The sequence below is a fragment of the Caretta caretta genome, chromosome 6 (assembly GCF_965140235.1).
Source record: "Caretta caretta isolate rCarCar2 chromosome 6, rCarCar1.hap1, whole genome shotgun sequence".
Taxonomy (NCBI): Eukaryota; Metazoa; Chordata; order Testudines; family Cheloniidae; genus Caretta; species Caretta caretta.
This window is the reverse complement of record NC_134211.1, coordinates 110,176,592-110,204,189: the sequence shown is the minus strand read 5'-3', so window position 1 is coordinate 110,204,189 and position 27,598 is coordinate 110,176,592. Positions and strand designations below refer to the sequence as shown.

General features: G+C 42.6%; 1 protein-coding gene across 1 annotated transcript in view; it reads right to left on the bottom strand.

The window, feature by feature from the left end:
* The window catches only part of WDR20 (WD repeat domain 20), a 76,205-nt gene extending 48,986 nt beyond the window's left edge, over positions 1 to 27,219 (bottom strand). The window contains 1 exon segment of the mRNA XM_048855721.2: positions 26,900 to 27,219. Within this exon segment, the coding sequence (XP_048711678.1) occupies positions 26,900 to 27,163 (264 nt within the window). The 5' untranslated portion in view covers positions 27,164 to 27,219.
* Between the last annotated feature and the right edge of the window lie 379 nt (positions 27,220 to 27,598).

Here is a 27,598-nt window from a genome sequence, read left to right as displayed (position 1 = left end):
AATAGGGAAGAGGAAGTTCCCATTTTTCAAATAATGACAGAATGTCTACTTCGTTGATTGTCACCAGCGTGGACATTAAACATTTGCTTCTTGAGTCTGGGATTTTTCAGGAACTTGAAATGCTTAACAACCTTGCTTGGTCTTTTTGTTTTTTTCTGGGGATTTCCATTCCTCTTTGATCACATCTATCAAGGCCGTATTGAGGGCAATATATGGCTGTTTTGGATCTGAGGGATAACACTTCCGAGTGGTGTAGTCATTCTTCTGACCTAGTTCCTCCTCTTAGTCTTAGAGGTTTTCTCAGGAGGTAGATCTAAATTGGAAGCTGTCCTCAAGCACGGATTTGAAAAATTCTAACTGGAAGAGTTCTTCTTTTCCCCTCCTGTTTCCTCTTCTGAAGCTTGCCCTTCCCTTGCAGGAAGGCACTGAAGGACTCCTGTACCTGCAAAATCTGGATTTGTGCTTCCTTCTTAGACCTGCCCCTCCTTGGAGGGATCAGCATCAGAAGATTGAAACAAACGGGAAGGACACCTCTGCCTGGATTAGCTTTCCTGAGTAGTAGAATCTTTTTAGGAATGCTTTGTTTTTTATCCTGTGATGAGTTGGGGGACAATAGTGACCATAGGTACGTATCACTGTACTTACTTCTCATTTCCTTCTCGGTCTTTCGCTCTGTGGGTGCTTACCATTAGATTCTGAGGTTGACAGAGAAAACTATTGCTGGAAAAGGGCAGTACTCAGATTCTCTGGACTTGATACTTCATTTGCCCTGCACTGAATCCCTTGCCTACATGTCCAGACAGGGAGGCTTTGACCAAGCCTACACAGAGAGGCTCACCCCAGGAGAAAAGTTGCTCTGCGAGATCTGGGTCCATGACGATAAATCCCAGAATCTGACACTCACTACCACACTTAACTGAGACTGGCAGGAACTGAAAACTTCTCTATTTGGGAAACAACACCGGTCAGCCTGTAGTCATACTTGCTTGAAAGATGAAGAGGGTTTTCCTGCAGTATCCCCTCTCTCATGTCATTTCATGTATTCAGTCAAGTAGTAGATATCCCTCCTGTACATCTTAGCTGTATCAAAAGAGCACCAAGATGACAGTAGGGTGTATATTTCCTTTTGAGCTACAAGGTCTTAAATTTTTTTTTAAAATATATCTAAGAAAGTTTCCATGGCAGCTCCATTTACAGTCAACGCACATACCTCTAGGTTACTCAGTGGTTACCAATACCTGTCTTGGCTGGGATTGACTTTCTATGGCCTCAGGCAAAGCTGATGTTGTAACAATTAGCTCTTTGTGTGCCACCTAAACAGCCTGAGATTTACAGTAAGCAATCTCCTACCACAGCTAAAAGAAAAGGAGTACTTGTGGCACCTTAGAGACTAACCAATTTATTTGAGCATGAGCTTTCGTGAGCTACAGCTCACTTCATCGGATGCATACCGTGGAAACTGCAGCAGACTTTATATACACACAGAGAATATGAAACAATACCTCCTCCCACCCCACTGTCCTGCTGGTAATAGCTTAAGCCTTTTCTTTTTGCGAATACAGACTAACACGGCTGCTACTCTGAAACCTACCACAGCTAAGGAAATCTCTCTCAAAAGAAGGATCCCAGTCCAGAGGATTTTCTGATCTTGAATGACAGTGGGTAATATGGAGTGATCAGGTATTCACAGCTCTTGCACAAGTTGTAGAGAAAATAGGTGTATGAAAGAAGTGTCTTTATTATTATTTTAAATAAATACTTGTCAGTTCCTTAACCACAAATGAGTTAAATTTGGGGAGTATAAGTCATAAGTTACTTGTGAAAGAGAGCTGACCCTGCCCCCTGGAAGATGAACATGAGGAGACTCTGCACTTCTTGGGCCCTCTCTTGTTCATTTCATAAAATTATAGCAATATAGGGCTGACCTTGAGAGGTCATCTAGTCCACCCCCTGCAACAGTGCAGAACGAACAAAAACCTAGGCCATCCCTGAGAGAGGTCTGTCCAACACGTTCTTAAAAGCCTTCAAGGATGTGGATTCCACAACCTCCCTCAGAAGCCTATTCCAGAATTTAACTATCCTTACATTTTTTCCCTAATATCTACCTAAGGCCTTGTTTACACTGGCACTTTACAGCACTGCAACTTTCTTGCTCAGGGGTGTGAAAAAAAACACCCCGAGCGCTGCAAGTTTCAGTGCTGTAATGTGCCAGTATAGACAGTGCACCTGCGCTGGTAGCTACGCTCCTCATAGAGGTGGTTTTTTTAGAGCGCTGGGAAAGCTCTCTCCCAGCACTGTGTAAATAAGTTCCAACAGTTCATGGATTAGGGACCCAATCTCATGAGGTTCCAGGGGCTTCTGTGTAGATTTAGGTTCTCATCTACCCAATGGGACTCAGTGCTCAGTCTAGAAGATACCATCAGAGATGCTTAGTTTTGCAGTTCTCAAACTGTGAAGTTGTGTCTCCAGAAATAACATGCTTGTTAGCAAAAATGGTTTTAAATAAATAAAATAAATAAATATATAGAAGTGAGAAATGACAGACCTCATCCTTGGTGTTCCTCGCAAATTTGTGGACACAGTCAATCCCTTACCTCTCTCTAAAAGTGCAAAGTTTCAAAAAGTTCAGTGAATAGAAGATTGTTGGGGGTGGAATAGATCTGGACAAGGAGAAGAAGTCTGCAGATAAATGTGAGAAGGAAGGGACAGGCAGTAGAAACAAAAGTGAAACTGTTTGAGCAGCATATTCCAGAAGTCTTGAGATCTGAGTGTAGCCTTCATTGATTTGAGATCTACCATACCATTCTCCCACTAGAAGGGAAAACCTATAATGGCAGCAGGCCAAAGAGAGACCCAGTTTGGGAATAAAAACCATTCAAGAAAATATATGTTTGCTGATGATGTTTTAAAGGAAGTCACACCAGAGAACTGGTGGAAGTCACTTAAGCACTTGGATTCAGCGACTGTTGAAGTGATAACCTCACTTTTAACAGCAGTAGCTTCTTCTGCCGGCGTAGAAAGAATATTTTCGTCCTTTGGACTAATTCATTCCAAATTGACAGGTTTCAGAGTAACAGCCATGTTAGTCTGTATTCGCAAAAAGAAAAGGAGTACTTGTGGCACCTTACAGACTAACCAATTTATTTGAGCATAAGCTTTCGTGAGCTAGTGAACTGTAGCTCACGAAAGCTTATGCTCAAATAAATTTGTTAGTCTCTAAGGTGCCAAAAGTACTCCTTTTCTTTTTATTCCAAATTGAGAAATCGTTTGGGACCTGAAAAAGCAGGAAAGCTTGTTTTTCTTTTCCAGATTATGAACAAACAGGAAAATGAAGGTGAAGATGATTGAGTTAGCTGCAGAAGCCAATATTTTAAGTTTCTCATGTTGACCTGGCTGACTTAGTCGATCTAATTTTTGTTTTTTAAAAAAACTACTTCAGTTCAAAACAATTAACAAAAACAAACCTGATTTTAAAAAACTTGAATGTTTAACTGAATTCAAAAATTCATATTCTTGTTTTGTTAAAATATTATGTTTACTGTTGAAGAAAAAAATTCAGAATACATAACTTTGTTTTAGTTAAATAAACCAATTTAAATGTCTGTCTGGTGATGTTCTCCTCCTAATACAGCATGGCAAGAAAATCCTCCAAATATTAACGATTAACCTGTTGAATTGGAGATATTTATGAGGTCACTGGCAGTGAATATCTGCTTTAATTACCTTTGGTAAATGAAAATATCAGAAAATGAATGATTGGTTTCAGATGAGTTTTACAGCTATAAAGTTTTCAAAATAAATCACTTTAAAAACGTATCGCATGTACAGTCTAAAAATGAAACCTACATCTATCTCTGAGTTGTGAAGAATATGTATAGTAGCTCCTCACTTAACGTCTTGCCGCTTAACGTTGTTTCAAAGTTACGTCGCTGCTCAATTAGGAACATGATCATTTAAAGTTGTGCAATGCTCCCTTATAACGTCGTCTGACTGCCTGCTCTGTCCACTGCTTGTAAGATTTTGTGGAAGAGCAGCGACTTTACAAGGGAGCATTGCACAAGTTCCTCCTCTCCGCCTCCTCCCCCTCCCTCCCAATGCTTCCCCCACCTCCAAACAGCTGTTTGGCAGCGCTTAGGACTTTCTGGAAGTGAGGGGGAAGCGCAGGAAAGAGATGTGTCTTCACTCCTCCCCCTCCCTCTCAGAAAGTCCTGAGTGCAAAGCGCTGGGGAGGGAGGGGAAGCACCGCGTCTCCACTCCTCCCAGAAAGTCCTAAGCACAGCCAAAGAGCTGTTTGGCAGTGCTTAGGACTTTCCGGGAGGTGACGAGAGGTGAGGCGGAGGAGCGGGGATGCAGCATACTCCTGAGAGGAGGTGGACTGGGGGTGGGAAGAGGCGGGTGTGGAGTGGAGTGGAGACAGGAAGAGGTGGGCCAGGAGCATCCCCCGGCAAAGTCAGCGCCTGTTCTTCTCTAGGTAAGCTGCCACTGCTGCTGCAAAGGTGCTTCCTAGCATCCTTGCCTGCAGCGGGCTTTGCCTGTGTGCGGTAAGCCGGGGCACTTCCCAACCACAGTACAGTATATAATGCCTTTTTTCTGCCCAAAAAAAATTTCCTTGGAATCTAACCCCCCGCATTTACATTAGAACTTATGGGGAAAATGGATTTGTTTAATATCGTTTCACTTAAAGTTGCATTTTCCAGGAACATAACTACAACATTAAGTGAGGAGTTACTGTATTAAGGTTATAACAACCAACAAGAATGCACTTTTACGTAGAAATCCATGATTAAACCGAGTCTTCCTGACTAGTGATTTAAATCAAATTCACTCTGCAAGATACTAACAGTTTTGTGATCATCAAAACCAGATGTTTATTAATTAAATGCAGAATCAAGATATTTCAGGTGTGCTGAAAAGTTCCTGCAAAATCATATAAAAACAGGGACTGTCCCAGTAAAACTGGGAGACACGGTCACTTTCTTAATTTTATATTTCAAAATTAAGTGTCTCAGGCCATTTCATTACAAAGGCTTAGCTTGTTCATTTTTGACAAAACTAATAAGATTAGAAAAAAATTGTGTTCCCAAGTTCTCAATAAAACTTGCATAATTTTTATGTATCTCATTTTAGGTCACGTATAAAAACCATATGTGCTTTGAAAGTGAAGAGTCACTTTCAGAAGTATTTCAGTGTATAGCCTGCCGGATGAATAAGACAAAACTCAGAATGGCTCTATCATTTAAGGCCAGAATCTTGGGCACATAAATCTATAGTTAGGCATACAAATAGGAATAAGAATGGTTTAGTTTTCCAGGAGGATTGAAGCATCCATAGCCTCCACTGAAGTCAGTGGGTCTTCAACACTTCTGAAAAAAATTCAGACTACGTGCCCAATTTTATGCACCTGAAGTGAAGACTTGTGGTTTGTTTTTTAAATGTCCAAACATAACAATTCTAAATATTTTTTTCAATTTGTATAAAAATTGGAACACATTTATCCAAAGCTCTGATCAGCCTTACCAAATAGTAAGGGTACAAAAATCAAAACAACCCCTCTCCCTATAAACTGGAAGAGGAAAAAAAACACTCGGGGTATGCACAAACCTACAAACCCTTAGCTTACCCTTTTTCTCCCCTTAAAAGCTGGGAAAAGGGGAAGGGCTGTGCAGAAGAACACAAAGGTTAACAAACTTGGCTTACTTGAAATCAGGAAAAAGGGGTGAAGGAGAGTGAATTCTAAAGTTCTGAAGACCTTCACAGAAAGAGACTACCTTTTGCACTGAGAGCCAATGCTGACTGCACCTGTTGCAATATGGCACAGTGGCAGTTTCCAAAGCCATGTTTACAATAGACATTTTATCCATTTTCAGTTGAACCTTCTACAGAATCAGTTAAAGCACAAACTGTTCAGTGAATCCACACTGTTACAGCACCATTCTAGCAGTATCAGGTTCAAAGTTCTCCAGATATCTATACCACATGTCTGGGCATAGCTCAGTAAACAGTGGATTCCGGGAGATTTTAAAAGATCCCTGGTGCACTGCAGCTGGCCTTGCAGAAAGAATAGGCTGTATCTAGCCTTGGGAAGTCTTCCAAGGAATTTTTAAAAACTCCAGCTGCATTATAACCAAAGGACTTGTTTCAGAGATGAAGTCAGCAGAGCCTAATTGACAGACACCTACCAATCTTTTCAAGTTGTTTGTTTCTACATATTTAATGTAATAGAATTAAAATAATTTTTTTCTTTCTCCCAGAAAAAAGTCTCAACTCTAGTCAGCAGCCAATTCACATTAGCATTTCCATTGTTCCAAACACTAGTGGGAGACTTCCCGAGAACTGTCAGCATAGACCAGGCCAGTGTGCCCGGAAACAAATTATGTTTGGAGCCAACAAAGCCACTAACTAGTTATAAACTCAGCCTGATATTGTAGGATAGACAGTGATTTAACACAGAAGCAGAAGAATTTTAAATTAAAGAGTTACAGTTCCTACTCCTCATTGTGAAAGTATGAAACCAAAAAAGTCTGGTGTCACCTAAACGTCAAATGCACTGGATTATATAACAGCATTAATTGCTCATGCAATTGTATCAAACTATAGTGTATGGACACAAATTGAGATGAATTAACAGTTTCAGTTTCGCTTCATACACAAAAAATCCAATATCCCCAATTTTATCTCTTGAAATATTAAATAAACTACATATAGTAGCAAAGTTGTCTTATTCATAATTATAGCAGTTTCTACAGCTAAGATTGAAAGTTTCTATTACAGCCCCTGCCTCCTTTTTCACATGCTCCGAATTCTAAACCATTCATCTTTTCTATTGATGTTTTTCCACACCTAGGTTATGTCTACACTACTGCGGTAAGTCAACCTAAGTAACGCTACTCCAGCCACGTGAATAACGTAGCTGGAGTCAACGTAGCTTAGCTTAGACGTACTGTGGTGTCTACACCGCACTGGGTCAACAGGAGATGCTCTCCCATTGACTTACCTTACTCCTCTCATTCCCAATGGACTACTGGAGTTGACCAGAGAGCACTCTGCCGTTGATTTAGTGGGTCTTCACTAGACCCGCTAAATCGACTCCCGGTGCATCAATCGCAGCAGCACTGATCCTGCAGTAGTGTGGACAGCCTTAGTCTCTGCTTAAGTGATTTGATGGGAAGTCTTAAGAAAATGCCTGCAGACTTTTGAGTTACAAAGGAGTGAAGAGGTTTTTTTGTTGTTGTTTTTGCCTAAACTAGCCACTTTTTTGCTGTAGCCACATAAAAACACAGCTGAAGTAGGAAACAATCCAAATCAGAACTGTATAAAGCAAGCTACAGATTGTCATGAAATGAGAAGACAGCACTACAAATGGAATATTTACAGGTGTCAGCTGATGTTTGGAAGTATGAACTACGCTTACTAGTACTGCTTACAATTAACCACAGGTATCATTAAAATAGACTTGTGAGCATCATTCATCCATTATTTAAATACTTGGAATACACTGCAATATGTTCATTTACAATCTCCAATTAGGAAAGTATACCATTTCTGTGAGCCAATTAAGTAGATTCTGACAGATTTAGAAATTACTAGACTACTCCACAGTAATTTGATCAATAAGCTTAAATGTAATTTTAAAGTTTAAACTGCATCTTAATTCTGTTCCCTGTTACCCAAAAGCCAGAAACTTAACATGGATATTCCAGATTCTCCTCTCTGAAATAGAGAGTATTAATTCTCACCCTATTCTTATTCCCTATATTCCACCCAACCCTTCAATGGATCCTTTAGTCTCCTCCCACTCCTAAAGTCGTACCTTCTTTCATGCAACCCCCTACACTTATACCAGTCTCTCTTCCCATGGAAGAAATGCCAGCTCTCTCAAAGTATTTTGTAACAGTGAACAAGGTACTGTACAAACAAGATGAACTAGATTTATGGAAAATAAGTCAATGTAAACATGTCGAATAGATCCCAGCTAAACCAAGTATTCTGATATAGTTCTGCAAATATTCTTGACTAGTTAGTTCATTGGGTCAACAAAAGTGACATGAAAATGTTTTCATATGAAAATAAGTAGCTTAATTCCCAACATTTTAAATTGGCTCATCCTCCCCACATTAGTATGAGAGATTTACTGGTAACACAAGTAAAACTAGTTGGAAAGTTACAACTACTGTTAAGATTTGCCAATGAAGGCTGCCTTTGACAAGTTGCACTTCTGATTTAAACAAAGGCAGCTGAACTGCTTTTATATTGCCAGAAAAATATGAAGCAGTTTGGAAATGGTGCTTATTTACTTTCAGCATGACAATCATCTACCCCACAGACTGAACGCCACCAGCCTGCTTCACAAGGTATCTAGTCTATGAAGATCTCCTTCCCACACAAAAGTTACTTAACCTGTTGGACTAGTCCTCTCCTCTAAGCCACACTATTATCATCTTTGTACAGTCAATAGTTCTCCCTTTAGCTATTCTTAGCTCTCATACAAATTCTCCCTTTCATCTTCTCATGTCATTCTCAAATTTTTCCAGTCTTCTCTTTTCAATGGCGTCTGCTCATCTTTGAAATCAAATTTATGCTACATCTTCACATCAATCCCGTTGACTGAAGACCATCTGCCATCTTCTAAGAAGATTACACGCACTGCATATTTTGTATTGTACAACTTCTCTTTTGTTAAGCTCGTCATATAGTACCAAACAGCATTATATTTAGCATAATTGTGCTAAACTGAATACATACACATTTTCATTCCTGTGCTGTGCAAAGTTTAGTTAATAAACTAAGCCGTTGATAGTTACAAGCCAGTTTATTTCTTCTCTAAGACTTTAGAAAAAGTCACATTTCAATAGGAAGTGAACATGCTGTTCCCTTTCTTGGGATACCAGAAAAAGAAGGCTTTATGAAACATATGCAACCCCCCACATGGGAGGTTAGCAGTATCAGGACGTTAGAGGTTTTCAATCCTAAAGAGACAGACTGGGTATGTATTGGAGACTACGATCGAGCAGAAGCCAATAGCGAAGTATAATGAGAAATTCATATGATTCCCCCAACCGCCCCCGGCAAAACTGATTTTTTTAGTTACATATTGCATAAAATTAAGATAATTTGTTAAGGAACAATATGCATGCTAGAATGCAATTTTGGTGCTAGAAGACTTCTTGTACTCTAATTTTAAAACTATCCAGATATTAGAAATATTCTACTGGTCTGTAGCTCTTTAAAATACCTGTGGCAAACAAAACTGCAGTTCATCTGAAGTTTTTAAAAAGTAAAGAAACTGAGCAGCGTAAAGAAGAATATTTCCCTCTAAGGATATCCTGACATTTCAGAAAAAAGTAATTAAGCATTGTGTATAATTAACATTTTTAAATCCATATTAATTCATTATATCAGCCACCATAAACAAAGCTATACAGTTCACTAAAAATACATTTCAGTAGCCTCATACTAATGGGAAATCTGCAAACTGACTGCAAGACCAAATTCCTTCAAATCGGACCAAGATTAACTCCCCACAGTTGGAACTGAACTATGTATTTGTACTGAAGAAATACCTAACAGCAATCAAAGATCAAGGCCCCATTGTACTAAGCACTGTACAGACATTCAGTAAAGACAGTCCCTGCCACAAAGAGCTCATAGTTTAGGTATAAAACTTTGAGATATGATTTAAAAAAGGGAATACACAACAGAAGTTTACCAGAAAAACCAGCACTCAAGATTTCAATATTATCTAATGCTATAATAAAATATAGCATTTTAATCTGACAGTGTATTTGTGAGGGGAAAATTCTGTTACAAAGCAGCCAGCATAACTGCACCCTGTATTGCATCCGATGTTGCTATAGAAACTTATTTCACTGTAGCAGTGCTTGGTAATCACTTTATATTCTCTTCATTACAAAGCTCAGTATGAGTCAATTTCTGTTTTTGAACCAATTACTACTATCCTTAAACATGGATCCTTTCTGACTGTTAGGTCTTACTGGCCCACAGGAATGAATACCAGAGTATTTTGATGTTATCTTACACATACCCAACCCAAATAATTCCATCATGTTGCAGCATGTTAAAAAAATACTACAAGTGGTAAAAATCAGATTACTAATATTCAATAAACAAACTTTAATTTCCTGTTATTATAGAAGTTTAAAACAGTCTGATAGTAGTAGTTTGAATAAATAAAATATTTGCCAAGGCGGAGCCACTATTTCAATACCAAAAATGAGGTCCAACTGGTTTATGTTTTTACTACAAGTCATATCTGGTCATAGTCAGAAAAGATGCAATTTTGTTCACTGTGAATTGCTGTATTAATGTTACTTCACACTTCTAGTATTTTCCTTCCATGTCTCTCAAAAGGCTAACATCCCTGTGAGGCAAGTAAATATTCTAATTTTACAAGCAGGAACCTGAGGCAAACAAAGAAACTACCTGAAAAAACATGTACTGAGAACCTAGCCACAATACACATTCATCCTGTAAAGTAGATGGGACTAACCATGTCTGAGCTATGCTAGTATGTCGGACAGACCAAGTACTTCATCTAAACTGCAACCCAGAACCTTATTTCAGAAGTTCTAGGAGTGGAAGGCAGAAAGTCTCACTCAGATAAAATCCAGGTCTCCCAACATTCAGGCACAGAAGCATTGTTGTAGGCACAGAAGCATTCTTACTTTACCTTCACCCAACATGTTTGTTACTTGTAAGCAAAGCCAGAACGGCATTCAAGTTAAATAAGTTGTCTGCTGCTCTGCAATTTACAAGAGCAGCAGAAAGCATAATTTTATATATCTATTTATAAGATAACAAAACATGGCACTGGAATTATTCCTCCCCCTGCCCCCAACAGTTATGTACCTAGTGCTTAACAAATCCATTTGCCCACTCACCATTAATAAGCTGAAAGGTTTTCCTGGAAATGTGGGGAGAGGCTAAGCCAATATCTGCAAAATTAAAGCTTTAAAAATGAAGTTTAGTCCTTCAAGAAAGTCTTCCGAATAAGAACTGCATGTACACAAAGCAGTGTTGTCTTCCCAATTCTGCAAGCCAACTGCTCCAGTACCTCTGAGGCTCCTCATAGCTTTGCCAAACAGCAGCTGAGTGAAATTAATATCCAGTTCTTATCACATTTATCAGTAGATCTCAATGCACTTTGCAAAGGAGGTACCCAACTTTATCCCTATTTTACAGATGGGACAACAGAGCAGCTAAGTGACTCGCCAGAGATCACACAGGAAGTCTGTGGCAGAGCAGGGAATTGAATGCAGGTCTCCCAAGTCCAATGCTAGTGCCCTAATCGCCAAACCATCTTTCCTTTATGCCAGCAAAAGTGCTTTTATACCAGTATAATCATTTGCACTATGATTTTTGCCAGCACAGAAAGAATGCCAAAAAGAATCACACTCATAACCGACATTACTATGCCAGCAAAAGTTTCTAGTGCAGATTTAAGCCCAAGATCCTTCTCTTTCCAGCAATTAGGATATGGAGCTTTCAAATCTGTCAAACACAAAATGTGGCCTAATGCAAAAAAAAAAAAAAATTAAAAAATTTTAAAAAAAATAGAGCTCCGAAGCACAACTAAGGGACAGCACATGAGTAGACATTAAAGTATCCTCACCTTTTCGAGCACTTTATGATGGCAGGGGACTAGGCTTCTCAGAGCACTGACACAGATCTGACTACCAGCCTCCTTCACTCCACTTCATAAGGATTTGTACTAAATCCTCTAACCAACTCAGGATCAGCAAGAAGCTATCATAAAGGAAGCAGTGTTCAAAGATCTCCAGCCAGAACTAAGTTGGACCAAATACCAGATGTCACGTGGATGGACACGTGTTTAATTAGAAGACATGTCTAGAAGCCTCTGGCATACAACATCAGGACTGGGAGAAGAACTTGTTAATGAATTTTATTTTATTTTTAAACTAGATAGAGACCCCACATTAGGAAAATGGATGTGAAAGACTTAGCTCTTGTCTAACTCATCTGCGAAAGCTTCCTTCTCGCGCCAGGTAAGTGAATTTTTAAATGCCTGCACTAACAAGTCACTATTTCAAATGAAGAGCCTTTTTAGCATACACATTTTGCTTCATCCGGGTATATACAAATTTGTTCAAGGGTCAAAATTCAGCTGATGAAGTTAAGAAATGCAGGTTAACCTAATATGCTAATTTGATGTGGATATAAGTAGATGGTTTTGTATCTGAAAGTAAGAAAAAAACATATTTAATACAAACAGCTAGAATTTCCCTAAAGTCACTTGTTGAGATATAGAGCTAATACTAAACAATTACAGAATGGTAATTTCTTAAGTGTTCATCTGACTCGGTTCTCAAACCATGGGACACTTGTGGCCCAATCAGCACCCAGGGTGCATGTAACATCCTCAGGGCTGTAACTAGGACAGAGCAAGAGGGGCACCTTCCCCAGCGCAGAGCTGGGGGAGGGAGGGAGAACAGGGTGGCACAGATTGGGCCCAGAAGCATCGTCAGGAGGCCAGGGTGCTCAGTGCCCCCAAACCCCAGAGGATCTCATGTCCAGTAACCCTGGTTGGAGCATGCTCCTCAGCACTAGGACGCAGCGGCAGGTGGGCAGGGCAGGCTGCACTGCTGAGCTACATGAAGCCAAGGTGGGCTGGCGCACAGCGAGGGGATACAGCCGATGCATGGGGTACAGACTGTAGGTGCGGGGGACTGGTGGCTGGGGACGGTCCCTGGATGAGAGCTAGATACGGGGGCACAGCCCCTAGATGGGGGATTGAGTGCTGGGCAGCAGTCTTTGGGGCTCCGCAGCCATGCTCTCTGGATGCTCACCCCAGCCGCACCGCCAACAGCAGCACAGAAGTGAGGGTGGCCGTACATCATACCATGCAACCTTACAGTAAATTAATTTTAACAGGTAATGTTTTGACTTATTTTGCTAATTTAAAATGCTCTTAGACATTTGCCAGTGTTGAAATGAAAGGTGCTATATTAATTTGAATTGTATTGCTGTCATATAATAAATACTAAATGGGGCCTGATTTTGGGATAACCTTTTCTGGCATGCACCTTTCATTTTGTCAGGATGTAAGTAACTTCCTACTTCAGTGCTTTGGCTCATCCCACCATCAGAAAAGGCTCCATGTACTCAAAGAATTCTAGTACTGCAAAATGAAATCTTGGAAACGGTAAAATAAAACAAATCCATCTATGTTCATTCTAATAAACTTCTGTCCTAATCTGAAAGAGGCAGTCTAGCAACACATGTAGAGCTGCAATACTCTGTTTAATTTATTTTTATAGTTAACAATTACCCTAGTAAACCAAGCTGTTAAACACAGTGGTTCTCAAACTTTTGTATTGGTGACCCCTTTCCCAGGAAGCCTCTGAGTGCGATCCCTCATAAATTAAAAACATTTTTTTTATATTTAACACAATTATAAATGCTGGAGGTGACGCAGGGTTTGTGGTGGAGGCTGACAGCTTGTGACCCCCACGTAATAACCTCATGACCCTCTGAGAAGTCACAACCCTCAGTTCAAGAACCCCTAAAAGCATTCAGATCATTGAATTATGTAACTGAACACTTGCTAGCAACTTATGCATGAAGTCGCAATGAAATTTTTAAAGTTATTTAGCACATCTTCAGAGGACTGGTGTCCATAATGCAAAAATTAAGGGAAAAAAACTGGGAAGTGAAAAAACGTACAGAAAAATGCAGTCACAAGGTCACATTTTCAGCAAGATAACTTACTGCAAAACAGAGGCTATAAAAATGGTTTCAAACTAACAGTTTAAAACTTAAATGTAACTCTCCTACATGCACCTGGACATTTAGAACCAGACTTTACAATTCATGGGAGTGTTGCTCAGTAGATTACAAAGACCATGATTTATGAAAAATTAAGTCACATTTGTCATGGAAATGAAAAAGATGGAGCTTTGGTGGCATTCATGACTAAGGCTACGATTTAGTCACAGAAGTCACAGAAGCCATGACTTCCAGCAACCTCTGTGATTTCAGCCTGTGGTGGTTGGGAGCTGAGGGGTACCCCCACCACCTCCAGAGACGCCTGCCGCCACGGGGGAACCCCACAGTTCCCGGCCACCGTGGAGGAACCCCCGAGCTGCAGGCAGCAGGGGTACCCCACAGCTCCCAGCTGCAAGCAGAATCCCCAAGCTCCTAGTCATTGCAGGCCCCTGGAGCTGCAGGGGTACCCCGCAGCTCCTGGCTGGCAGAGGAGGCAGGGGGACCCCACAGCTCTCAGCCCTCATGGGCAGTGGGGGGACCCCCAGAGCTGCAGACGGCTGGGGTACCCTGCAGTCCCCAGCTGCTGCAAGCAGCTCCTAGCCCTTGCACAGCAGCCCCACTGCAGGCAGCGTGGGGACCCAGATCCCCATTTTGTCCCAGATATTTTTAGTAAAAGTCAGACGGGTCACAGCTTCCATTAATTTTTCTTTTTTGCCCGTGACCCGTCTGTGACTTTTACTAAAAATATCTGTGACAAAATCTTAGCCTAAATCATGACACCAAATACAGTTTCTTCAAGTTTAGTTCTGGTACAGTTAGATCTCGAGACACCCATAACAGTTTAACATACTGCAAACTCCTCAGTTAAAAAAAGTTATTAATCAGGACTTAAGTCATTTAACATTTGTATTGTGTACCCAAAATCCACTTACTCCTAGAACTAAACCAAACATTAGCTACAACTAATCAGGAGAAAGATCTTGGAGTCATCATGGATAGTTCTCTGAAGACGTCCATACAGTGTGCAGCAGCAGTCAAAAAAGCAAACGGGATGGTAGGAATCATTAAAAAAGGGATAGAGAATAAGATGGAGAATATCTTATTGCCCTTATATAAATCCATGATATGCCCACATCTTGAATACTGCATACAGATGTGGTCCCCTCATCTCAAAAAAGATATGCTGGCATTAGAAAAGGTTCAGAAAAGGGCAACTAAGATGATTAGGGGTTTGGAACTGGTCCCATGTGAGGAGAGATTAAAGAGGCTAGGACTTTTCAGCTTGGAAAAGAGGAGACTAAGGGGGGATATGACAGAGGTATATAAAATCATGAGTCGTGTGGAGAAAGTGAATAAGGAAAAGTTATTTACTTGTTCCCATAATATAAGAACAAGGGGACACCAAATGAAATTAATGGGCAGTAGGTTTAAAACAAATAAAAGGAAGTTCTTCTTCACACAGCGCATAGTCAACCTGTGGAACTTCTTGCCTGAGGAGGTTGGGAAGGCTAAGACTATAACAGGGTTTAAAAGAGAACTAGATAAATTCATGGAGGTTAAGTCCATTAATGGCTATTAGCCAGGATGGGTAAGGAATGGTGTCCCTACCCTCTGTTTGTCAGAGGATGGAGCTGGATGGTAGGAGAGAGATCACTTGATCATTACCTGTTAGGTTCACTCCCTCTGGGGCACTTGGCATTGGCCACTGTCGGCCGACAGGATACTGGGCTGGATGGACCTTTGGTCTGACCCAGTATGGCTGTTCTTATGTTCTTATCCCATGACCCTATAGCTAAGTTCCCTGTAAGCTGCACAGCCACGCAGCTGTCTATTAAGTGCTGTGCAGGCGCTCAGGGAACCCGCCCGGCCCTGCCACAGCCATGGGAGGAGCGCCCCTCTCCCAGCCCAGACCTGCTGCGGCCAGGGGACAGGCACCCCTCCCCCAGCTCCAACCCAGCCACAGTCCGAACCTGCTGCAGCTGCAGGAGAAGTGTCCCTCCCCTGGCCCCAACTCAGCCCCGGACCTGCCACGGCTGTGGGAGGGGCACCCCTCCCCCGGACCAGACCTGCCACAGCTGGGGCGTCTCTCGCCTGGCCTGAACTAAGCCCTGGCCCAGACCTGCCGCAGCCGTGGGAGGAGCGTCCTTCCCCCAGCCCAAACCAAGCCCTGGCCCAGATCTGCTGCAGCTGGGGGACAGGCGCTCTCCCCCACCCCCGGACCTGCCTCGGCGGGGAGAAGTGCCTCTCCCTCCCCCTAGCCCAGGTGCTGCTGCAGGGAGAGAAAGATGGGGGGAGTCCTCTCTCCCCACCGTAGTCTCAGGGCCCACACCTCCAGCCAGAACCCTCATCCTGGGTCCCACCCCAGAGTCTACACCCCAACCCTCTGTCCCAGCCCTGTGCCCCTCAACCCTGGCCCCACCCCAGAGCCCGCACCCCCCACTGATGCAGGGCTCTCCTGGGAACTGCAGCGGCGAAAGGAACAAAACGTGGTGCCGCCGCTCCCAGGAGACAGTGTCCCGCGCTGGCAATTCCTTCAGCACAGCTGTACCGCCCCCAGCCCTGCCATGCCATGCAGCTGTCTGTGGCTCCTGTCTGGTTGCTTGTGTGCCGCTTGCACACACTAGCACAAGCAGGGACAGCTGCCGATGAGCATGGTGCCCACGCAGTGGGCAGTGTCGGGGCAGTACAGCCATGCCAAAGGAGCCTGCACCGGCAGATCCTAGGAGCAGTGGCCCCATGTTCTGCTCCTTTTGCCGCTGTGGTTCCCAGGAGAGCCCTGCAGTTCCACGGATATCCACACCCACGGGCATAAATTTGTATCCATGCAGGGCCCTAGTGGTATGGTACTGCCACCCTTACTTCTGTGCTGCTGCCTGCACAGCTGGGCTCTTGGTAAGCAGCTGCCACTCTTTGGCCACTCAGCTCTAAAGGCAGCAGCGCAGAAATAAGGGTAGCACAGTATGGTATTGCCACCCTTACCTCTGGGCTGTTGCTGCTGCGGGGGCGCTGCCTTCAAAGCTGGCTGCCCAGCCAACAGCTGCTGCTCTCTGGCCACCCAGCTCTGAAGGTAGCGCAGAAGTAAGGGTGGCAATACCGTGATCCCCCTAAAATAACCTTGAGGCCCCCCCACAACTCCCTTTTGGGTCAGGACCCACAATTTGAAAAATGCTGGTTTCCCCCTTGAAATCTGTATAGTATAGGATAAAAGCACACAAAAGACTAGATTGCACAGAGGGAGACCAGATTTCATGGTCCCTGACGCATTTTTCATGCCCGTGAATTTGGTATGGCCCTATTTATGGTCCTAGAGCTGTGGGGCAGGGCAGATCTGAAGTTATGCAGTTCTCCCAGCCTCTGATGCATCTCACCTTTGGCCCTTGTCCCGCTGGACTAGTTTGGCACCACCGTATAGCAGTAAAACACTAACTTCATGGTAGTATGAATATACATAAATACTATTCTTAATCAGAAAGATTCTATGTACAGCTAATGTTTTACAGAACTATCTTTAAAAAGATAACATTTGAACTTCTTGGGAAAACTTCAGTCTACACTAATCCTACACAGAAATGCAGAAACAAAAAACCAATTTTCTAAAGAATAAAAACTTGACCTTCAACACAATTTAACACATTTAAAATTCCTTGTACTTTGGTTTGTCTCACCATGTTTTCTAGTACAAGACAATAACTGTTAACAGATTTACTGAATAAGAGTATTTCTTTATACTGTTTGTTGCAGGCCAAAGTGTCCTTAAGGCATCATTACATGAATTTAAAAATCCACAAATGACTCATGAAATTTTTTTAAGACATTCAGTATGTGGAGCCTTTATTAGCATCTTTTAGTGAAGAACTAGCAGTAATAGCAGAACATTGATATAAAAGGACATCTAACTTCTCTAAGTTTTACAAAGTGAAACATATCCCAAGAGACTCTCATAACTTGGTAGCTTAATGAAAGTGATTTTCTAATAGAAGTGGGTAAGAATTATGCTCTGTGTCTGGAGAATCTTCAGGGACATCGCCTCTTGCTTAATAAGGTAGGTCCATATTCTGCCACACACAGTAAATCCCATGCAATTTGTACACTGCAGTACATTTTAAGAAGTTGACACTCGTGTTCAGAATAGCATTTGGCATTATATTTCTTCATTCACTAAGTGAACCCAAATTACTTAAAATCAGACATTAGTAAGCCAAGAACTGTGTGCTGTGGCCCTTGCTGAACTCTGCAACACCATACAACCTCGAACATTAGGATTTACATTGTCAAGAGGACACACTGGTCAAGACAAAATGGTTAAGTCCAATTTGAAAAATGTCAGTCTAATTTCCACCTGGACAGTCAAAACCAAGTCTAGAAACTTGTACCTTTTAGGTTTGTAATTTAACTCCATCTTGAACCGCTTTCTTCCATAATGAAAGAACATTCTTTCCGATAACTCACACTATGTCAACTACATTTCAACTGCACAGTAAAGTCTGTTCTTCCACAACTTTTGTCCTACATTACAACTCAGTAACATCCCTAACCTTTCTGCTTTAAAACCATTTCTGCACAGGAGTTTCATGTCAATATCTGTTTTCACTATGCTGGCTATCACCCTAAACCATAACAAACAGTACAACTACAGTAATTGAGATATTTATGCAACATTTCAGATTTTAAAGTATTTCCAACATACACTTTCCAACCTTCAAACAGTTCTGAAGCTTGCCAATTGTTAATTTAAGCATTAACATTTAACATGAATCCACTGTTTCTTGAGTACAAGTACAACCATTTAAAAAAAATTGTACTGTAAATATGCTACAACAAAAGTCAGCCCAGAAGATTGAGCACACCTAACCCACACAAAAGATAATTGGGGTCACCAGTTTCAGAATTTTGGGGGTGATTGGCTTGTGTGTTGTGACACATATGACAATTTCCTGCAATGTCCTTGAAAGGCCTGTTATGGTGGGCCAGGATTATACGTAACCTCTCGAGGGAGATGTGAGATTTGGAAGTTCAAAAGACTATACAGAAAATGTGCCAGACAAGTATGGACTTTCACGATAATAAGTGTTAAGTGGACTTTCCGGGTAATCACTATGGAGACATTAATGCAACTTACCCAACTCTGGTTATACAAAACCCCAGTCTTTTAAAGTTATTCCCTCAAGGAGAGAACGTAAGAACTGCCATACTGAGCAGAACAATAGTCCATCTAGCCCAGTAACCTGTCTTCCAACAGTGGCTGATGCCAACTGCTGTAGAGGGAATGAACAAAACAGGGCAATGATCAAGTGATAATTTTGTCTAGTTCCAGCATCTGGCAGTCAAGAGACTGAGGAACATTCAAAGCATAGTGTTGTGTCCCTGACTACGTTAGCCAATAGCCAGAGATGGACCTATTCTTCATGAACTTATCTAATGCTTTTTTTAACCCAGCTACACTTTTGGCCTTCACAACATCTCCTGGCAACAAGTTCCACACGTTGACACTGCGTTGTCTTAAGTACTTCCTTTTGTTTGTTTTAAACCTGTTGCCTATTAATTTCATTGGGTGACTGTCAATTACCTGTTACAGAAGGCCAAGATCAAAGGCCTGAGCTGTATAAAGAAATGGGTGATCTGCCCAGCCTTCGTTTTGGTTCTCAATTTAAGGCAGATAAACTTGTAACCACAGGGAAAACCCAGTTGTGGGTTCTGAAGGTGCACTTCAGTCTCTCCTATGGCACATAATAGCCTAGTCTCCTGTAGGCTGTAATACTTTGGCCTCATTTCTTGTTGGGTTTAGTGTGCAGGTGCCAGATGGTGTTCGTGTCTTGTGATTTACAGGAAATCAGACTAGATGATCTAATGATCCCTTCTGGCTTTAAACTCAATGACTAAAAAGTCTAAAACCTACCAGAGCCCTAGGTCAAAGTTGGGGGTTACCTCTAGTAAGCTTTCTAACATGCATGTAGGTTCTTTTATTGATTTAATATGTTTTCTTTAATGAATTTCCCTTAGGAATAAATGTGCTTACTTAGAAGAAGTTGCAGGGTAACAAGTAACTGTGGGCAGTACACTGGTCATAGTCTTTAGAGGGAAAGGAAAACAAAGACTGTTTAGGCAGCCTAACTTGCGGGGAAGCACAGTGTAAATCAGGGAGCCGTGCAGCCTTAAAAACTCACATCAGAAAGGAGTGAGATGCAGATCTCTAACCAGGAGAAGTGACAGCTGGGAGCTGGAAACCTTTAAGCATGGTCCACCAACAGCAAGCACCAAGAAGGGGAAAAACTGGTGCAGTTACCCTGAAACTGACATGTTTGTTCAGAATACCCAATAGCTCAGTGGTTAAGGCACTTGAGACATGGGATACCCATTTTCAAATCCTTGCTCTACCTGATCTGAAGCAGGGATTTATACTCAGGTCTCCCCCAACCACCAGGCTATTGGGTATTCTGCGATAGATCTTAATCTCTCCTGTTGAAACTGTTCTACTTAGTATAATTAAATATTTATTGTGCCAAAGAGAAAGACAGACATATTCTTGGTGGTTAAGACATTTACTGGGACATAGAAGACTCAAGTCAAATTTCTTCTCCAAATCAGGCAAAGCAAGAATTTGAAAAATCAGTCTTCCACATCGCAGGCATGTGTCCTGACTACTGGCTATAAGGAGGTGAGGGAAGGGGTTTCTTCATGAGAAAGAGCTAATCTTGCTTAGGTGCCAAACTCCAGAAGGGGGTTCACAGTTGTGAACCCCAATCCAAGATAGGTGTCTCCCTCTGGTCTTGAGTTAGGCACTTAATTTCCTTTGGATGATAGGGCTTAGGCTATGCCACTCTCTTCATCATTTCCCACTAACTAGTTTAGGCATCTGTTCAGCTTGCCGGCTTTTGTGAATCTTTTTCTTAAGCACCTTACTCTCCCCATTATTATATAGGGACCCTAACTCAGAGCTGAGGATTCCACTGAGCAGCAGGGTAAGGTGTTGCAATGCCTAAGTCCCTTTGTGAGTCTAGCCTTTAAGGCCTAGCTAAATTCAGTTGTAACTTGGTAATATGTACAAAACCAGGAGAGTTAATCTATGATTAGATCATATATGGTGTTAATGTCATTCACCACTGACCTTGTAAACATGAACTGAACAACACCTTTATCAAAGAATGACCTGTGGTCCACAAATAAGATGTACCTGATGGCAAGTCTCAGTTACCTGGTCTAAGCAAGATATAATTTTTCAACTATAGTCTTCCTATGCTCACCATAAAGGTACAAAGGAACGTGCCAATCCAACCAGAACCCACCCACTATTTAACCCTTTGCCACCCTACCACAGCAACCATTGAAAAGTCATAGCTACTGCAGCCGCTAAGTGCACAAGTATAGACCTCCAAGAGAAGGGTCATCTTTTGGACAGAAATTTATTCTGAAGATGGAAACATATAAGCCAGAGCACTCCTAAGTGAGCCTCAGATAGCACTCCCCACCCAAAGAGGGGATCAATCTCAAAACAACTCTGGACTTCACCTCCAAAGCAGCTTTCACCTTAACAAGAGATTGCTATACATAACTAGCCTCATTGAGTCCAGAAGCTGAGGTGAAAACAAAAACCACAGGAACATACCAGCACTCCCAAGAATACTTAACTAGCCAAGTATTTCATTAAAATGGCCACACCTCGTTGCATCACAACCCTAGCTTCTCCTTACTAAAATACAGTTTCACCGTCCCATGCATTGGATCTAAATTTAAGACAAGGTTAGAATCTACTAACAGGTTGTTTTTTTGGGGGTTTTTTTTGAGCTTTGGATTGCTGTAACGGGACAGAAAATACAGCATAAAAGCCTCCTTATGTCAAATAGCTGGCATATAACTCATTTCTGCTCTTCTCAAGTTTCCAGTATTTCATTCTTTCCTGCTACCTTCCTCAAGTTCACTTCTAAACATATTCTGATAGAGAAAGTTTGGAAGAACCTACTTGTTTGCTATGAAAAGCCTCTAAGGCAGTTTGAAGGATTTTTTTCCCAGACAAAGTCTCTCTCTCAGCATTCCAAGCTTTGCCCACCTCTGGTCTAAGATGATGTAAAACTACTGCCAGCAGGACCCTCCTGTCTGGCCCCTGAGCTCCTGGCCCAGGAGGCTTGCCCCCGGCCCCTCCCCTGCTGTTCCCCCGCCCCCTCAGTCTCAGCGTGCTGCGCCACACTCTGGGCAGCCAGGCAGCGCAGTTGCAGAGCAGTGGCCTGACTCGGTGCTCTGGGCTGCATGGCCACCAGTGCTCCAGGAAGCACGGTAAGGGAGCATTGGATCAAGGGCAGGGGAGTTGGGGGGGGGGTCAGAGGGCAGGAAACAGGAAGGTTGGATGGGGCAGGGGTCCCAGGGGGGGCAGTCAGGGGTTCCAGGGGGTTGGATGGGACAGCGGGGGACAGTCAGGGGTTCTGGGGGGGGAAGAAGGGGTTCCAGGGGTGGTCAGGGGACAGGGCGAAGGGGTGGTTGGATGGGGCAGAGGTCCCGGGGAGCGGGCGCAAGTCAGGAAGGAGACAGGGGTTTGGATGGGATGGCGGGGGGCAGTCAGGAGTGAGGGTCTGGGGGTGGTCAAGGGACAGAGAGTGGTGGATGGGGCACCCATCAGAGGACAGGAAACGGGGAAGGGGTGGGGGGGGTTGGATGGGGCAGGAGTCCCAGGGGAGCCATCAGGGGGCAAGTTTGCCCATCCCTGTCTTAGACACTGGATCCAACTCCAGATTTTACCTTCAAGAAACCAGGTTAAGAAAGCATCACAGTGTCACATGGAACACCAATCCTTACATAGGATTCATCTCTAAAGCAACACAAACAATTCAGTGGCCTGGGTAAAGAGACTTACAACTAAAGATTAATTCACAAAACAGAAATGGCAAACAAAGCTGATTTGGGATGTGGAAGCAGTCAGATAAAGAAAAGTAACCTAAAGGAATACTCTTTAGGGATGTGATTTGGACTCACATTCAGATTGGGATTTCAAACCATTTTAACCATTTCCAAGTTCTTCCCTGGATGAATTAAGTATAGTATATACCAAAAGTTCAAAACCTGCAGAAGTTCCCAGACAGTTGTCACAGTTTCACAGTAATTGCACCTGTATGCCCCCTCCTTGGTGACTCATTTAAAGTTTTCAGCTCCCAGCCACCACATCTCTTGGGTGGAGACCTGCATTTCTCCCTCATGACCAGAATTTTAAGGCTGCAGAGCTCCGTACCTTACACTGTGATATCCCCAGCAAGCCAGTCACCTAATGGCCAGCACCTGTGCTTTGCTTTCTCTCCGAAGGCTATAAATAGTGTATTTCCATCAGTTACAAGTTACCACACAGCTCTAAGCAAGCACCTTTATTCTTAAGGCAAAAGCATTACAGAAAAAACATTAAAATCAATAAGAGTGCCTATACGCACACTAAAAGCTTACCAGAAGTCATCCATCAGTCTTACGGGGCTCTGATAGGCCGAAGTCTTTTGCAAGAGTTTAGGCTCTAGGACAGAAGGTCCTGTCTATTGGATCAGAAAGGCGGCCTTGAGTCAGTTTAAATGTAGCCTTTTAAAGCCAAATTTTCTTTGTTTTCCTCGTGTGTGGAAACTCACCTTGAACCAGTACATATGTACCTCTTTGGAGGTGTTTAAGGTGAATAACGCATATTGTAATCACTGTTTTAGTTCCTGAAGGAGTTGTGGAACCCTCTCCCACGGAGCAGAGCACAGTCACACATATGCTTGGCCCACAATAATATATAAACTTATTACAATATGTTCCCCTAAAGATACTGTGTGACACTGCAATATCTGTTTACTTTGCTAGCTCTTTCATGGTTAAATAAAGCATGGCACATACCAAATAAAAGGAATAAGACTCTGCTTTTTCTGAAGATAATGGCATTTCCTTCTCTGACTTCTGCAGGAACAGAACCTAATGGAACAAGGCTTTTTAAAGACTGCTTAAAAGGCAGGAAGAGGTAATAAAATTAGCAATTTCTTTTTAACCTAAGTTATACTGCAGCTTTAAAATACAAACCTGCATTTGCTGTAGTTAACATTTTAAAGTACCTGAAATATAATCACTGGTCTAATCTAGCTAAATTGATCAGGAGAAATAAATTTTAAGTCAGGCTTACATAATACAAGCCAAACTACACATAAACAAAACCAAGCCTCGCTTCCAAGTGTAAATTCAGAGTAACACTGTTCACAAACAGAAATTATACTGTAGTTCAACCTGCTAAAATTGAGTTAAAGGCGTTTTCCTGGCATAGACGCAGGCTAAGTACCCAAGTTTAATCAGTCTTAGCTAGCTAGTCTTGGCTAAACGTTCTCTAGTCTAGAGACAACTTTAGAAGCATGCTGTATGTGAAGTTTACAGCAGTTTATATTTATTCATTTTAAGACAGTGTTTTACACTTCTAGTTTAATCTACCATTGAGCTCTCCTTCTTTCACCTACCTTATACACCATAGCAAGAAGCAGTAGCAAGTTTTATAACCAACGGCATTTCTCTTTATGAAAATTATGTTAATCATTCTGACAGCTGTAACTGTCAGCTGACAATCTTTCCTATGCTAATGCCAATTTTCTACACAGACAAAGAGAACCAAAGCCATAGACCCCAATCTGCAGAATCACAGCCCATAATGATTTCAAGCTCATCGATGTTTCTAGATACATTCATAATGAATACAATATTCCCAATGTATGGCAGATCAACTTCCCTAGTCTCTCTCATCTATAATCTTTTCTTTAATTTGGATACATTTAATATATTTCAGCTGTTACTTTAAGGCTTTTTAAACTGAAGTTAGTAATTATGGTATTAAAAGTATCTGTTCTGAAGGTCATTGATAAGATTGGATTGCTTTGCTTTGACTAACTCAAACACAAATTCTATTCTAAACTTCTAGTATATTTTACTGTATTACTTGAAGTAAGAATAATATATTTATAATGTTTATAGTATGTCTCAAAACCCAAAACAGACATCCAGCAGGTAGGTACAGTAGGATTTTCAATTGCTGCTACACCCACAAATACAAAGTTATGTTTTATCAAAGATACTGGAAAAGCTATTAGAAGAATGCAAATAAGACTTACAAGTTGTAAGCTGGCACTTAAAAACTCCTCAGTTCCCTATTTTCATGGCATATTTTCAGCTTCTAGATTTCTCTTTACTTTAAGTGTGATAACAAATGACTAAAAAAGATTGGTAAGAGTCACATGTCCTGTAACTGGGCTGCATTAAGAGCTGCTCTAAATAAAACAGTTGCAGAAGTTTGCAATTATTCAGTACTGAAAACTAACTCAAAGATGATAAACTCCTAACAGTTACAAGGGTTGGAAGATGGACAGATTTTAACCATACGAAGTATCATCCACACTGACTCATATGTAGAAAAGGCCACTATGGATTATAAAATGGACATATTAAAAATATTTTTAACATGAATAGGCAGATAACTGTTCAATAACATCAACTACTCTAGAGTGCCTAAATACCAAATCAATATTTAAATTTAATTCACAATTACTTAAAACATCCCCAAATTATCAAGACTCATCACATGATTAAGTTAAATTATGCAAATGTCAATTCAAATGTGTGTATGAAACAAGTGCATACAATCAGACAACACATATTGGGTCTGTTCAGTTGCAAGTCATTACCAACTAATCCTTACTAGGCTTAACTCTCCTCAGCAATTAGCTAGTGCTTACATTTTACATGAATTATCAAGCAAGAGAAAGAGTGGTTTGGGCATTCATTCACCTGGAACTGTGTAAACCCAGGTCCAATTCCTTACTATGCTACTAACTTCCCAAGTGACCTTGGGCAGGTCACTAAGTCTCTTCTGTGTCTCAGATCCCATTTGTAAAGTGGGAATAACAACTCTTCCCTCCATCTCAACACTGTCAGAGGATATATACATTAAATATTGTAAGGTGCTCACATAATGTAGTAATTGGAAGGGGGTTCATACATACCCAAGCTAAACAGATAATATCTCAATAAAACTTCGAGATTGGTTATGCCTATGTTTACATATATTAAAAGTGACACCTGTTCACTTGGTGATGCAAATTATCAGAATGCCTCACTAAACACGAGGAAGTAAAGCACCATGGAGTACCAAAAAGTCAAAACAGCAATTACATATGCAGTACTTATGTAGCTACGATTTGCCCATTAATATAGCATACTAGCCATTTAATGCACAAGCTATTAGACTTTCACCACCAAATATCATTCACAGATTGGGAGACTTATTTTGCATCAGTACTTCTCTCATGATGAAAGCTTTTGCTGTCTGTTATAATCATAAATTTAAAGTTTCAGCCTTTAGAGGACTCAGCTCACTGTACTGGACACCTCTGGAGACAGACCTGGGGTTAGTTCACATTTTATAAGATTAGACCTCTAATTTTTCACTCTTAGTGACTTAGTGTGAAAAATTTCCTCCTAACCCAAATAAGAGTAAAACCCCACCCTGTCTGAGATTTGGCAGCCCCATGCTAACACCAAACACTCCTCAGAGAGAGTCCCATAATCTTCAGCCTGTAGCAGTAGGTGAGACAGGCCCAGAGTTACTATGCCATTACCAAACCTGCCCAAACGAGCCAAAGAAAGGGCTGCACAGGAACATACTTTAGCTGCTGGCGGTGACTCTCTGGGTTCTTTAACTTAACTAGCTTTTAAATGTAGCTTTATAAATGTATGAATGGATGATAGGACATAGTTGCCCACCACAGCAGGGACTCTACAACCCAAGAAGTCACTTCCAGTCCTGGGTCCTTTAGGTAGCCCAACACTAGTTCTCCTCCCTCTCAGAGCTCTCCCCCTTACACCTCTACCTCAGGCTTAGAATCCCCCTCCCCACGGTCCGGCACCATCCAAGCCCCCTGGTTCGGTGAGCAGGTACAGCTCCCGGCCATAGAGTGCCTCCATCCTTCGCCCCGAGCCTCGGGGGATCTCGCCCCCCTCGAAGAGTGCTGAGCTCACACTGAGGCAAAGCCCACTCCCCCGGCCTGGCCTCCGGCTCCCCGGCCTTCGCAGCTCGGGCTCCCGGCCCACACTGAAGCCAAGCAGGTCCCTCCTGGCACGCCCCTCGTGCTCCGAGCAGGTCGGGCCCCTGGCCTCTCCCGCCCCACTGCTGCCCCAGTACCTTGCGGACCCCCTTGTAGATGTAGAAGTAGAGCTCCCGGCCCACATTGAAGCAGAGCCGGTCGCCGTTGCCGCTCTGGTCGTTGACGTTGACGAATGAGACGCGGACTGGGTTGGAGCCCTGCGAGTTGAAGGGCACCCGGTTGGGCCGGCTGTACTCCGAGTGGCTCAGCAGCTTGTACAGCCCCTCCCGGGTGGTGAACTGGGTCTTAATCTCGTTCATCTCCTTCCCTCCTCCCTCCGCCGCCATCTTGGAAAGGAGCATTCATCCTGCCCCAGTGCCCGGATGTGCCCCCACTGCGCAGCCGCCACCGCTCGCTCTCACTACTCGAGAGCGGCACGCAAAGGCCGTAAGGGGGAGGAGCTGGCTCGCCTGTTTACTGCGCCTTTGCGCATGTGCCAGCTTGCCTGGAAATCTGGGCGGCTCCGAGTGAGGGAGAGGGAGGAGCCTTCTCTTGGGAGAAGCAAAGCCCGGGGTGGCCCTCTGGCGAGCGAGCGCGTGGCGGTGCCGCTTCGGGGGTAGAGCGGAGCTCGCGCACCTAGGGCTTTTGCAAAGGGGTGGGTCGCCAGCGCAGCAGCCGGGTGTTAGACCTCCGGGGAGGAGGGCCAGCAGCACAGCGTTTTAAGGCTAGTGGGTGCTGCGGGGAGACAGGGGGCTCAAAGCCCACGGGGTGGGGGTAGGGAGTGTTTAATGCCATGA